The sequence below is a fragment of the Fistularia commersonii genome, chromosome 1 (genome assembly GCF_037954325.1).
Source record: "Fistularia commersonii isolate RoL2024-O1a breed Wild chromosome 1, RoL_Fcom_v1.0, whole genome shotgun sequence".
NCBI lineage: Eukaryota > Metazoa > Chordata > Actinopteri > Syngnathiformes > Fistulariidae > Fistularia > Fistularia commersonii.
In genome coordinates, this window is record NC_141284.1 from 28,998,630 (window position 1) to 29,012,952 (window position 14,323).

At 49.6% G+C, this 14,323-nt stretch overlaps 1 protein-coding gene across 5 annotated transcripts in view; it reads right to left on the bottom strand.

The window, feature by feature from the left end:
• Window positions 1–208: 208 nt before the first annotated feature.
• numb (NUMB endocytic adaptor protein) overlaps window positions 209–14,323 on the bottom strand; it is a 60,841-nt gene continuing 46,726 nt past the window's right edge. For 3 of the 5 annotated variants that reach the window (XM_086159247.1, XM_086159219.1, XM_086159228.1), the window contains 8 exons: window positions 9,798–9,830; window positions 9,157–9,231; window positions 8,281–8,421; window positions 7,475–7,679; window positions 5,107–5,406; window positions 3,713–3,856; window positions 2,911–3,105; window positions 209–2,455 (listed from right to left, as the gene is read on the bottom strand). In XM_086159247.1, the coding sequence (XP_086015373.1) occupies window positions 1,704–2,455; window positions 2,911–3,105; window positions 3,713–3,856; window positions 5,107–5,406; window positions 7,475–7,679; window positions 8,281–8,421; window positions 9,157–9,231; window positions 9,798–9,830 (1,845 nt within the window). In that variant the 3' untranslated portion in view covers window positions 209–1,703. The remainder of the gene's footprint in view (window positions 2,456–2,910; window positions 3,106–3,712; window positions 3,857–5,106; window positions 5,407–7,474; window positions 7,680–8,280; window positions 8,422–9,156; window positions 9,232–9,797; window positions 9,831–14,323) is intronic. The other 2 variants (XM_086159257.1, XM_086159237.1) reach the window with 1 other exon arrangement.

Sequence of the window (14,323 nt, forward strand, 5' to 3'; positions counted from 1 at the left end):
ATTCAAAACACTTTCTTACATTCAATAAGCTGGCACCAAAAGAATATCTCAGCGGGACAATTTTGCAAATCTTATGATTAGTCTTGTGGTAAAATGGGTAATTCTGTCAGCGAAAAGCACATCTTGAGAACGGTCTCCCGTTCATTCATCAAAATACTTCTCGACGGCGTGAAAACATGACAACACTGACTCAAAGACAGAGGCCACATTTTCCTCTACCACCGTCAGTTTATTCAATCTTTTAGCTTCGGCATTTCTTCAAAGAAGTGGAATAAAGTAATGAAATAATTACAAAATGGAAAAATAGGTCGGAGAATAGATTATATTCACAGGTTCGATTTAAAAAAATAAAAGCATGACAGAGAAATCAGAGACAGTGAGAGATGAAATCTTTTTTTTTGTTGTTTTCTTGATCTCCCTGTAGTATATTTAATTTTTAACATTTTTTTGCCGACCTCAGCTAATTTAGCGGGGGCGGGTCGGCGCTCACCCCCTCGTAGCTGACGCACCCAATCTTGATCAAGGTCACCCGGCGAAATCATCTACTTTTAGTGCTTGTGCAAAATAAAAAAAGAGAAAAAAAAAAAAATCACCTATAAAGAGGGTGAGAAAACAGGACATGTCTTTATTAAGTTAAAGACAAAAAAAAAAAAAAAAAGACAAGATAGTTACCACGCAAAACATGATGAAGACAGAGGAAGAGCTAAGTACAGAAGTTTACTAATCTATTAAAAAAACAGACGGACAGACAAACAAACAAACAAACAGAGCACAGGAAAGAGAGGCAACCGCCGCCGCCACCAGGTCCACGTTGATTGTTGCTGCAATGAAAACCCTATTTACAGTGAGATGCTTCACATCCGATCGCGGGATGTGAGAGAAGACGATAAAGAGATTTTTTTTTTTTTTCCTTTTGTATGTTTGTTTTCTTCAAAAATAAAGATAAACACAAATGTAAAGCAGCTGTCCCTTCAAAAAAATCTCTTTACATCACATTAAAAATTTGCACTGCTGTGAGTTGTGTGTACAGTATAGACTCTTTATAGATATATTTATATATATATATATATATATTTATGTATAATATATACGGTCATTTATTGTATACACGCACATAAACTTGTCTCATTGTAGATAGCCTCTGCCTTTGGCAAGATTACTTACAACTCTTCTGTTAGATTCCAAAGCTATTTAAAATATACTTAATGCATAAAAATAAAGATTTTGGCATTGTCTCACTCTAAGTCTTCTGATCCGGGGGGAGAAGGGATGGGGCTGGAGGGGAGCTTCTGGCCAGGAAGCTCAGGTCTTTCAGTGCTTCAGTGCCTCTTCAGGGCGAGGCGAGGCGAGGCGAGGCGAGGCGAGACGAGGCGTGGCGGGCGTCGCTCTGCGCCGAGGGTCAGCTGGGCGATGGCGACCGTGCGCGGCACAGCACAAACATAACGCGACGACGATGCCAATGAAATGCCGGGGGAGCTGCAGCCTCTTTGTACGGCAGCCTGTGTTTTTTTTTTTAACTTATTTGTGGTGCAGAGATCTTCTCCCCGCTACTATCTTCTCCCCCGCGGCTCCTCCACCTCACGTTCAATTGTAAGCTCGTCCGCTGACGCAGAGAGGGAACAAGAGAGAATGAGAAAGAGAGTAAGAGCCCCGAGTCTCTGCCGCCACCGCCTGCTCCCTGCCGGCGAGCCCGGCCACGTTCATCAGAGCTGGATCTCAAACGTTTTGTGCAGCTCGGTGGAAAAGGGGTTTGTCGGCGAGGGGGTGGTGCGCTGACGAGAGCGGCTCTCCAGCGCCGCCCACTGGGCTTCGAAGGCGTCTTCCTGCTGCTGCGGAGGAGGAGGGGGCCGGGCGGCGGCGGCGGCGGGGGAGGGCGGCGCCGCTTGAGACAGACCGACCCAGCCGTCGGCTCCGTTGAAGGTCTGGCCGCCGTTGGACGGCTGCGGGTGCAGGGGTTGCAACGACGGGGCCTTGATAAACGGGCCGATGCCGCAGGCCGCGGCGGCGTCCTGCGGGGGCGGCGCCGCCGGCACCGGGAAGGGCTGCGGTTGCGCGGCGGAGCCGAAGGCGTTGGCCACCATCTGCGAGGGAGTGATGCCCACCACGGGCACGCTGGGCTGGGGGAAGGGAAGCCCGTTTGACATGGGGTAGGAGGCGGGCGCCTGGGCGTGGAAGGCGGGCTGGCGGGGGGGCAGCAGCGGCACCGAGGGGGGCAGGGGGGACACGAAGGCCCCCGGCGGGGCGGGGGCCGCCGGCATCGACATCGGGCCGGCGAAGGACTGGGCCGGGGGCGACGCCGCCGCCATGATGGGGCCGGGCTGCGGGGCTCGGACAGACTTGGACACCTCCTCCAACCACCGGTCGGCTTCCGACGGCGTGCGTTTGTGCGAGGGAAGAACCGGAGACGACGGCGGCGGGACGACGATGACCGGGGTTTGGGACGACCAGTCGCTTCCTGTGTGGAAGAGCGGCGGAGAGACGCGGTGAGAAGAGACCATTTAACCAGACGAGCAACAACCCCCCCCCCCCATGACGGTGATTTGGAAAGATCCATCACGGGTCAAAAACTCGGTCTGATTACCTGCGGTTCATTTTTTATTTCTGGGAAATTAAAACCCTGCTTGTGGTCTCTGACTTTAATTCTTCCTGTCACTTTTTCATAACTTTTTGAAGAGTCCTTTGCTTCTTTTCTGACAGAGTCTTGTCAAGCTGAAGGTTAACATGAGCCTGCAATTAATTACTAGTTTGAAAAAGGAAAATTTGTTCCACAAGTTTATAAAGCAACTTCTCAGTTAGTTCCTTTTTGAAAGTGATACACAGACATGGTATTCCTGTTACCCAAACACAAATGAAGCACAAATCGAGGAATGGGCAAGATGAAAATCCAACCGGAGGGGCCGAGCGGCCTACCTGTCTGCGGGGGGGCCGGACCCCCTGGGGCCCCCGGGGCCCCCGCGGGCGTCTTGGCCCAGGGGTTGGTGTCTCGAGCAGGCAGGGCCGGGGGCAGCATCGGGGCGTGGACCGGGGGATTAGCGGCGGCGGTGGGCGCGGGCGCAGGGGCGGCGGCGGCGGCGGGGAGGGGGAAGGCGGGAGCCGTGCCGTTCACTGCGGCAAATCAGAGACAGAGCGGGTGAAGGCCGAGGGTCACGTGACCCCGAGACGCGAGCTGCGGTCGATTGATAAACTACAGGCGGAGAAAAGAGCGAGGATGAATGATTTTCCGTTAATGAGCATCATCGTCGTCACCACCTCCACATCGCGACCGTTGGCGCCTCAAAAGCCTTCCTGGCTCCGGCGGAGGCGCTGGCAGACCCTGGAGGACGCTAATTTATAGGCCCGCTGTGGTTACAAGCTATTTAAACTTTCTTTTCTGCCATTACGGGAACATTTAAAAGCTTTATAGCCCGCTGGAACCGCTTATCTCATTGTCGCTTTTCACCCGGCGCGGCCGCGGCTAAACCGAACCAACGGACGCAGCTGTCACACGTTTGGTCAGGCGGAAAAAAAAACGGCCTGGTGTTTATTGTTTGTTATTTACGGTCGTATCTGTTTCACTCTTACTGACGTCACCTAAATCAATAAAAAAAAAAATCAATCAAGTATCTCCCGCACAAAACTGGAGGTGATTCTTTGCACGCGGCTTTAAGAGATGGCAGAAAACGTGCACGCACGCACGCACGCACGCACGCACGCACGAGTGGAGTTCGGCTACCTGGTGCTGCAGGAGACTGAGGGGACGACAGCGCTTTGGGCATGGGGGCCGAGGAGAAGGGGTCCTCCGGGGGTCCACTGAAGGCGGAGGTGATCTGAGTGCACAGCGAGCTGATGCTGTCGCCTTCTCCTTCCACCTCAGGGACTGAAGGGACACAGACACATATTTTATTTCTTATTCTCCCTCCTTCCTACTATTATCTATTACTCTTATGTTTTTGCTTGAAACAAACTCTGGCACAACAATTTCCTTCAGGATAAATAAAGTTGTTCTTATCTCATCATCTCACAGTCAAGAATACTAAGGAGGTTTTTGAAAAGATTTTAACATTTTTAAATGTATTTCATGCACGTGATAGACTGGAAACCCTTTCTCTGTGTCATGTGGACCATTTAGTTGATTAAATGACAATCAGTTCTTCTTCTTCTTTCGGCTTTTCCCTTCAGGTGTCGCCACAGCGAGTCCACTTTCTCCATCTCACCCTATTCTCTGGATCCTCCTCTCTCACACCAACTACCTTCATATCTTCTCTCACTACGTCCATCAATCTTCTCTTTGGTCTTCCTCCAGACCTCCTGCCTGGCAGCTCCAATTCCAGCATCCATCTACCAATATATTCTCCATCCCTCCTCTGTCCATGACCCAACCATCTCAGTCTGGCTTCTCTGACCTTCTCTCCAAAACATCTAACATGTGCTGTTCCTCTGATGGACTCATTCCTGATCCTCTCCATCCTGGTCACTCCCAAAGAGAACCTCAACATCTTCATCTCTGCAACCTCTAGTTCTGCCTGCTGTCTTTTGGTCATTGAATTTTAAGTCTAAATTTTAGACTTGGAGAGCATCAGTGAAATTATATTCTAGAAGACGGGCATTCAGTTGGGTCTTTACCCTCCTTCTGAATTACAACTATCGTTGCCTCGCTCCAAGATGGTGCCATGGTTTGACAGCCTGGGGCTCCTCTGTATGGATTTAGGAACAGCAGGTTTTTAAAGGTTTGATGAAATTCATTGAATTCAAAATCCATCTGGACCTGGACTTTTGTTGTTCTCGAGTGATGAAATAACTTTCTTCATTTCCACTTCCCCAATTTGCTGATCGACCTCCTCGGCTGTTGAGGTTGAGGTTCATCTCTGCAACCTCTAGTTCTGCCTGCTGTCTTTTGGTCGTTGGAACGGTTTCTAGTCCAAACACCATCGCTGGTCTCACCACTGTCTTGTACACCTTTCCTTTTTATTCTGGCTTTATAAAAACAGCCACCTATTTTCCCGCTGTCACTTCCTTAGAAGACAACTTCTAACTTCTAAGGGAAACTAAAACTGTCCCCCTTTTCCTTAGGGTTAGCCTTCAGCTGCTTCAGGGTGTGATCATCTAACTGCCTGGACGAGGCCTCACCCGTGTTCTTGATGGGGAAGTCGGACTTGCGCTGCATGGTGGAGGGCAGCTCGTTCATGCGCAGCGACGTCTGCCGTTTGAATGGAGACGTCTTCTGGCTGAGCGCCGGGAAGCCCCTGAAGGAGCCCTGCCGGGCCAGAGCCTCCACCGGCGCGTGGCGGCGAGGGATGGCCTGCGGGCCCAGCGCCGTCACGGACAGCGGCGGCGAAGACGTGGGGGACGGGGAGCCTCCCGTCTGGTGAGCCAGCGAGTTCGTCACTCCCGCCACGGTGTTCGCCACCGCTTTGACATCCGTCTCGGCTGCGGAGAGAAACCAAAATATTTGGAGGGGAGAATCAAAACCGCGGGACGTCATGGCGGAGGCAGGAGGACGAGCAGGAATCTAAATCTAGTGTTTCTGACTCCGGAGACTCCGAGCGCAGTGATGAGATTCTTCTTCAGAAGACTTTCAGGGGCATTTTGGTTTTTATTTGGGTGGAAAATGGAGAGTGTGGAGAAAATGTATGTGTGTATATCAGGGATGTCAAACTCTTTTCACATGGCGGCCACATGCAGCCTGGGTAGACGTCTAGAGGGCCGGACCATTAAAATAATAGCATACTCAGCAATAAATAACCAAAATATCATGTCTTTCCTCTGTTTTGGTGTCAAGAAGTACAAGGATATTAGGAAAATCTTGGACTTTAATGAACAATCCTTTTACAAAACATTTCATGAAACACCTCATATTTCCTTAAACAAAAGTGCAATTTACTTTTATCATTCACACGTTTGCATTGCGATCATGTGATCATGAGATCCCACTGATCGTGCAAAGGCACAAATCTTTAACAAGTAATTGGTATTGAAAATATAGTAATGCACTTTAACATTAAATGAGACTTATAAAGAAAGGGATTTTTAAACCATTTCCACATGTGCATATAAAATCTAAATTGAATCCCTGCCTACACCTTACAAACTAAAGAGAGTGCTATTAAATGTGTAAGGATTGGAGTATTCACCTGTAAATGTGTAAACTTCATCCATGAAACATGCAAACACACACAATACATACTGAAAATGTATGGAGTTGCATGAACAGTAGAATTCCATCATACTTTCACTTTCAAATGACCCTGCAGGCTTGGTTGAACACCCTTGCAGGCAGTATGTTTGACACCCCTGGTGTCTATGGGTTTGAGACGGTTATTCCGCAGCGTGGTGACTTCTGAATAACGACTGCTGGTACTTTGGATTCTCAGATATTGAATTCAAATTTTTGAGAGTTGCTTTGGATAAAAGCGTCTGCTAAATGACTGGAATGTAAAAATGTGATGAAAAGGGACCGACGTCCAACCCAAATCTCTTCACATCCCTTTTATTTGGTTCCAATTGATCCAATTGGATAATAAAAACTCACGCAGGATATGAGATTTTAGTTTTCTGTTGTTTTTGTCCTCTCGCTTAGTAAGGTTATTCACAGGTACCTACAAGCATTTTTTTATTCCAAGTAATTCTATCACAATCAGAATCAGAAAGTCTTCATTCGCCAGGTATTTTTTCAAATACAAGGAATTTACTGAGATTTGTTGTCGCTTTGCGGACAACATGGAGAAAACAGATAAAAAAAAGAGGAATCAGGACAAGTGTAATTGATGGTGCAAATGAGCAAGTTCTGCAAAAGCAGTGAAATGGAGAAGGTTGGAGACAGCAGGGGGTCACGGCTCTTTATATTACCATGCATGACATAAATTATAATAATGAGAAGATTTATAACTATTATTTTTCGCAGAAAAATGTCATCTATCATCTTTAGGAAATAACATTTGCTGGCCTGTGCATAAATTACTTACTAATAATTTATTTTCTGGCCTTGCGTTCAAGTAACTTCTGAGTAACTGTCAGGGACATTTTGGCCACATTTTTAAAATCAGCTCTTGGTCATTTTCAATAGATGATTACATTCAAAGTGTCAGCCTTTTCAACAGACTTCTTTGCAAATCATCTACATCCGCATGGGTGAGTACAGGAGGTCAAATATCTGAATGAAATCTGCGGTGTGAAAGCAGCTCTAAAAAATGTAAATATCCTGAAAATGGCGCGGGAGCCTCGGACTCGTGTACGTCCGTGGAGGTTCTCAGTCATCTTGTCCAAATCTTCTTGTCGTGGCAACTGGACTTGAATTTCTCACTTGAAGACGTTTCAGTTCAGTGTCCTCCTTCGTCCAAACGAGGGCTGAAACATCTTCAAGTCCCGTTGCCACGACAAGAAGATTTGGACCAGAAGTGGACTTGCAAAGTGTCCGCCAGTCCGACTCTCATCCAAATCTTCTGCGGGAGAAATCGACCCGAACAGAAGAACGCGATACCTCGACCGACCAACAGACCTTTTTTCACATCCTGCAGCTGCCTCATGACTTCTTCCCGCTCGGCCGCCTCCGTTGCCGTGGTGACGCGAAAGGAGCCCTCTCGGGTGAAAGTGGTTCGGTTGGCGTCGAAGGTCGCCGTGACCCCGCACTCCTTCTCCCGCTTCTGTTTCCGTTCCAGACAGGCGGCGAAGGCGCAGCCCACGGCGTGACTGAGTCGCTCCCCCTGAGGAGACGCCGCAGACAGACACTCTAATATGATTTATGTTTCGGGTCAGTCGGCGGCGAGAAGAGCGCCGGAAATCGGGCCGATACGCCACCTCATTTACAAGGGAGACGGCGGGGACGGCGGGGAAGGTCGATCCCTCCCTGCGGTCAGACGGTCGATTGATAAAGCAATTATCCCGTGTTCTTCTCAAAGCCATTCAAGTAAGAAACACGATCGGCGCTTCGTACAAATTGCGTATGAAAAGGTCGGGCGCGGAAGAAAAACAACGAAAACGGCAAAAACCTTCGGGTTGAAAGGCCGAAAAAGGCGCGGGGTTTGATATTTGCACGAGACAGACGTCTAAAATGCGGCCAATTGTCAATTCATTTTCGGGAGAAAGGTAGTAGCTGTTTGGCGACTAAAGACGCTCTTTTACGCCTCGTGACAAGAAATCCACCGAAAGGAATTTCACTTTAAAAGGTGATTTGGCTCAGTTTCAAGCTTTTTCTGTCACCGGGGCGACGGTTTGGTTTTCACCGCCACCGTTTAGGTCCCACGGCAGTTTCCATGGCGGCTCCCCGCCGCCCTCATCACCCCCACCCTGCTCAGAGGCTCCTACCGAGTCTTTGATGGCCATGAAGCAGTGGCAGATCCAGCGGCGCGTGGTCCCGTCCCTGCAGATGTAAGAGAACGCTCTCTCGAAGTTACGATCCGGGGCGCAGAACGACACCTTCTCAATCGTCTGGTCCAGAATCAGGTCCTGCGGGGAAAGTAGAAAATAAAAGGAAATGTACGTGCGTGCTTTTCGACGGCCTGAAATCTTTAAAACGTGTTTGATCGAACAGAAATAGACAGACAAACCTGAGAGCCAACACGAGATTGTCTAAGAAGGACCGAGCAAGGTGTTACATTGACGCTAAAAGGGCTTGTTTGTTTCCCAGTTGTTACCAAGTGTAATATTAAAAACTTCAGGGTAAAAATAGTTGCGGTTGGCCTTTTTGAGTGTGTGTGTGTGTGTGTGTGTGTGTGCGCGTGCACATGATTGGGGCTGCGGCCCAGCAGCTTCAGGAAGCCCCGACCTGCTTCTGGACATGGATACGGAGATGAATGCTTGCCTTTCCGCCGGGAGTTCTCATCACTCCGGCTCAACAGAGCGGCCTGGGATCCGTTAAAAAGCAGCCCGTATCATTTAAGGACCTTATTAATCTTGCGGTGGCTCTTTAAGCTGCGCTGAACAGTCCTTTTTATGGCAAACATGTGCCGCAGTCCCAGCGGCGTCCGGCAGGGGCCCCCCTAACATCAGCTGTGGTTGTGCGCGCTTCCTCGCCCGGGATCCTGCAGGTGCACTGGGTACACATTTTCCAGGAGGAAGCTTCTGGAGGTCAGCAGATCGGCGGCGAGGCGTCTCCGCCGAACATCATTATCCCCTGCCCCTCCCGGGCCTGGCTTCGTTTTTTTAATCACCCCGCTTTTCCGGCGCTCGGGGATTCATTACCTTTGTTTTGTCGTCTACGACTCGGAGACCATCTGCCGACACCCACAGCACCGCCCGCACCGGCTTCTTCCCGGCCTGCGGACAGAACACAACAGAGCGGCGGGATCAGCCAGGGAGGACGGAGAAACCAGAGGCGGCGCCGGTTCTGAGCGCCGTGCGCCAAAAGTCAATGAAAGAAACATGAGAAGTGGGTGCAACCGGGCAGTCGGCAGAGGTGGGCGCCCTCTCCTCCACCTCTCCTCCGCCTCTCCTCCACCTCTCCTCCACCCGGCTGCTCAGAATAACAACAATAAAATATTTGTGTGAAAAAAAAAAAAAGGAAAAAAAAGTTGAGTTTCATTCACACAAATTGTTCATTGTTCCATTCTTGGTTCATTGGAAAAGGAAGAAGGGCTGACAGGAGAGAAGGCACGCCTTTTAATACAATAACACACACACACACACACACACACATGCATTATTGTTGTCTTTTTTTCTCCGCTCTGTGTGTGTGTGTGTTTCTTCCAGCCTTCAGTGGTGATCAAAGGGTGAGGTGTTACGTGAGAAGAAGAAGAAGAAGAAGGAAAATAATAATAATAACAACAACAACAATGCCCTTAAATATAGAAACACACTCAAGATACACAAAGCAAATAACTTACTTTTGCAAAGAATCCTTTGAAGAACTTCCTGTCCTGGAAGTGGATGTGGTAAAAGGGGGGCAGCGGGTAAGAAGGGATGGGGTGGAGGGAGGAACAAGGTGTGACATGGTTACCTAGGACATCTAAACATGGTCTGGAGCCCACAGGAAAGGATATGATTGGAAGATTCTCTCTTGTGGTTTTCACCCTGGAAGTCCACTGTGAGTGGGTGAGTGAGTGGGTGAGTGGGTGAGACAATGGGTGGAGAAGAACCAAACAGTTCCATGGATTTCATGTGGGGAGTCGCACACACACACACACACACACACACACACACACACACATAAATACATACAAGGTGAGTGTTACTGTCTTTCAGGATGATCACTGTTAGTAACACCAGTCTTCTAGACCAGAAACCCACACAAAAGTGTCCCACACTAGCCTTTTATTAAAAGAAAGACAGAAAGAGTGAGGACAGTGACACCCCAGCCTGTCTCCTTGACAACTGGCATGTTCTTCTCTTGATCTGACCATGAGAAAACACCTCGAGGACATTTGGTCAATCTAAAGGCGTCAGATCTTCAGAAGACGTGAATTCACTTCTACTGTTTTTGACCCGGTGGCTTCGAAACCTCCTTGACTTTCTGGGTCATCTTGGCCGACGGCAGAGGGGGTGGACCGACGGGGGGGGGCCGGATCTAATAAGGTGGCCGCTGACAGAAGGACTAATGTTCACGTGGTAAACCAAGACTGGTGTGTTTGAGAGTGTGTCGTCCACTGGTGCCTCAAGATTCTGTTTTTTTACGGTTCGGTACGTTTTGTTTTTGTTTGTTTTTGAACTCGCTAATCTTTCCTTGTGCAGGGACTCTTATCGGGATTAATTTAGCACATCTTATTCTTGTTTGTTAGTGGCGTCTCCTGAAATCAAGAGTGTGACCTGATTTCACCAGCCTGTGCAGATGGTGTCGACAGCCAAAACAAAATGGCACATCTTAAAAATCGAACGCGTCTTTTGGAAGTGACAGAAAGAGCGACATAAACAACTTGCCGTGCTCACAACTCTCCCAAACACCTTGGGTTCACCGGCCTGGGCCGTACCAGGATTTAGTTTTGATGGAAAGGAGGGAGAAAGCTTGACAAACAAATAAAGGGATTCCAAAAACAGAGGAAGGAAAACTCCCTTTGCGTTCGTTATGAATCCGGATGCCGTCGGACGCTCGTCGCCTCTGAAATGGCATCATGAGCGGACGGTCGCTGGACGCAGCTTTAACAGACAACTCTACGCTAAAAATGCTTAAAATGCTTCAAACGCAATGAATTTTTTAATGCTTTTGTACTGAAACAGAGGTGACCTGGACAGCAGGAGGGTTTAACCCGCATTTGGAGAAAAATTGAATGTATTTCTTTCTTTACCCACTGGTAAATTCAAACTGTGTTAAACAGGTCTATATCAAATCAATAGCGAGGAAAAAAGATTGTGACGGAAAAGGTCGAGCTCAGGATTCGGAGCTCCGGGTGGTTCTCGTGCTGCGTTCTCCTGGTGAAACCCAGGTTTGTAGCTGGTCCCCTGACCGCCATTCAAGTTTAGGCTGCCGTGACGCCCACACACACACACACACACACACACACACACACACACATCCAGACCCGCTGTTAATCCTCCCTTCTTCTTCCCGTACCACCAGTGAGCTCCTCTCTCCCGGTAAGCTGCCGGGCAGCTCCGGTGTCACGGCCCCGGTGGGGACGGCACCCCGAGCGCCCCGAGCGCCCCCAGCACCCCGAGCGCCCCGAGCACCCCGAGCGCCCCGAGCGCCCCGAGCACCCCGAGCAGCGCGCTCATGCATGATTTCACCTGTTAACAAGCCGCGGAGATCATCTACAGGCGGTTACGTGTGTGTTTTTTATCGGCTGTGCTTTTTATGTTGGCTGTGAGAACACGGACATGCAGATCAACACAGTGAAGTGGCTGCACAAGCTAAGTGTTAGTGTTAGTGTTAGTGTTAGTCCGCTAGCATTAAGAGGAAGTGTCTATGGTGTTGAGATAGTGAGAGAGGGAGGGCGGTGGGAGGGAGGGGGGTTGGGGCATTTCTCTGTAACACCACACTAAAAACCTGCTTAAAAAGACAAAAAAAAAACACAGACAAAAAAATGCAATACAATATTCAGATGGTGAATGTGTGCGCGGAGATGAAACTACAGGAGGCGAAGAAGCCGCATGAGGAGGAAGGACAGCAGACGGATCAAGAAGAGGCCGATGACGAACCAACGGAGGCACGCTGTGTAATAATTATATTTATATATTTGTAATATTTCTTGTTTGAGGACCCTGTTACTCACAGACAAGCCCTCTCGGCAGTGACTCACAGCAATGATGAACCCGGCAAACCGCAAGCAGGAAGTGCAACTACTCCAGTTCACAATTTTTCTTTTCCGATTTCCAACAAACACACACACACACACACACACACACACACACACACACACACACACAGACCAAGTGTGAAGAAATGATGAGAATTTGCTCAAACAAATGCTCAGTCCTGCGTGAGCGCCGGCTCTTGCAGGCGGCAGTAGGTAGGTTCGGTAGGTTATCTGACACAGAATGGAGGCGTTCATCATCCCCGTCCCTGAAAGTATCATTCATAGGTGATGGCAGCCGTCCGATGCCAGACCCAAACAAGCATCACCAAGATACCACGGCCTTCGCTGTTTTCCGATCCAACCCCAAGGCTGGGTTTTTTTTCTCTCTCTAGGGCCTTCATCGGCCGTAGTGGGTCATCCGAGGTCACGATGGGATGGGAAGCGACCGTGGCGGGAGGAGGTTCAACACAGGCTGTTCACCAATCGGCTGTGAGGACTTTTTGAGGGCCCGACCACTGCTTGGAAGAGGTTTCTGCAGCTGTAAGATCCAGCCCAGAGGGAGTGCCAAGACATAGGGTTCCTTCTTGTGCTCTGGCAGCGGCCAAGTATCGGAAATGTTACGCTACGACGCTGAAGGGAAGGCGGCGCACCGCTCGACCCTCTGTGACGACGACCTCAAGGCTGCGTGGCGTCCGATGACATGAAACAGGGCATTGTTGTCTCCTCTCACAGTCGGCGTTTCTTTCATGTTTTTAAAAACCGATGATGCCGTGGGATTTTCTCACGGATCGAACGACGTCGACGGAAGAGTCTTGGCGCCGTTCTTCCGGTGACTGGCAAACAACGTTACGGTACACTTCTGGCACCGACAACCGAAGTATTAAGAAAGCAGGGAAACGGGAACAACGGCAAGCGGTGACCCAAATTTTTCGCGGCGCAAGACAAAGGGTTCAATTATTTTATCTGCGCTCAAGTAGCCGAGGGCTGGTTCGGATGTTAGCTGCAGATGTCTTCTTCTTCTTCTTCTTCTTCTTTCGTCTTTTCCCTTCAGGTGTCGCCACAGCGAGTCTCTGGATCCTCCTCTCTCACACCTTATTCTTATTCTTACCTTCATATCTTCTCTCACTACGTCCATAAATCTTCTCCTCCAGACCTCTTGCCTTACCAATATATTCTCTATCCCTCCTCTGTCCATGACCCAACCATCTCAGTCTGGCTTCTCTGACCTTCTCTCCAAAACATCTAACATGTGCTGTTCCTCTGATAGACTCCTTCCTGATCCTCTCCATCCTGGTCACTCCCAAAGAGAACCTCAACATCTTCATCTCTGCAACCTCTAGTTCTGCCTGCTGTCTTTTGGTCATTGGAACAGTTTCTAGTCCAGTTAGCTGCAGATGTCTAATGACTAAAAGTGGAGATCAACCCATTCTTTGCACCGCGAGCCGATGAGAAGCTTTTCATAGAAGCGATCGGCTGCAGGAACGAAGGTGCAGAAGGTTGGGTGACCGTAAAGCAACTAAAGGGCCGATTCAAGTATTTCCATTCAGAATCTCGTTGGGGAAGAAAGACGACAAAAGTGGATTTCGCCCTCCGCGCTTTCAACGCGACGGCCAATCGCAGAGGCTGGAAACCAACAAGCCAGTGAAAACCCTCGGTCTTTATGACGACGTCTTTCTGCTGAGCAAAGCTTAGAGGGGATTTTCTGCCGTTGTTTCCGGCGTTCAGCTGAGGAGAGATCCCTCCAGGAAGCTTTCTGAACCACCTGACACCACAGGCTCTCGCCGAGAACCCGCCATCTTGCATCTGACGGGCCGAGGATACACGTCAACGCCGCGCCGGGGGAAGGGGGTCGTCGCTGACATACAATTTGTATCCTGATGGGGCGCCACGCCTCGCCCGCGACCCCCCCGGGTCAGGATACACAATGCAAAATCACCGTCGGGACGGAGGCCAGCGGAGACAGGAAGTGAGGTCAGAACGGGGAGGACGGAGGTTGGCGGTGCCGCAGTGCAGCCTCCTCCTCGTCCTCCTCCTCCTCCTCCGCCATCTCTTCTGCCTCCCCTCTGAGTCATGGGTCGCCGAGCTGTGAGAAAACTCGTTGCCCTTCCAAAGTCTGCCGAGAATACAATGGAGTCAGCTGAGGGCCCTGGCCGACACACACAAACGCCGATTGAGGGGTAGAC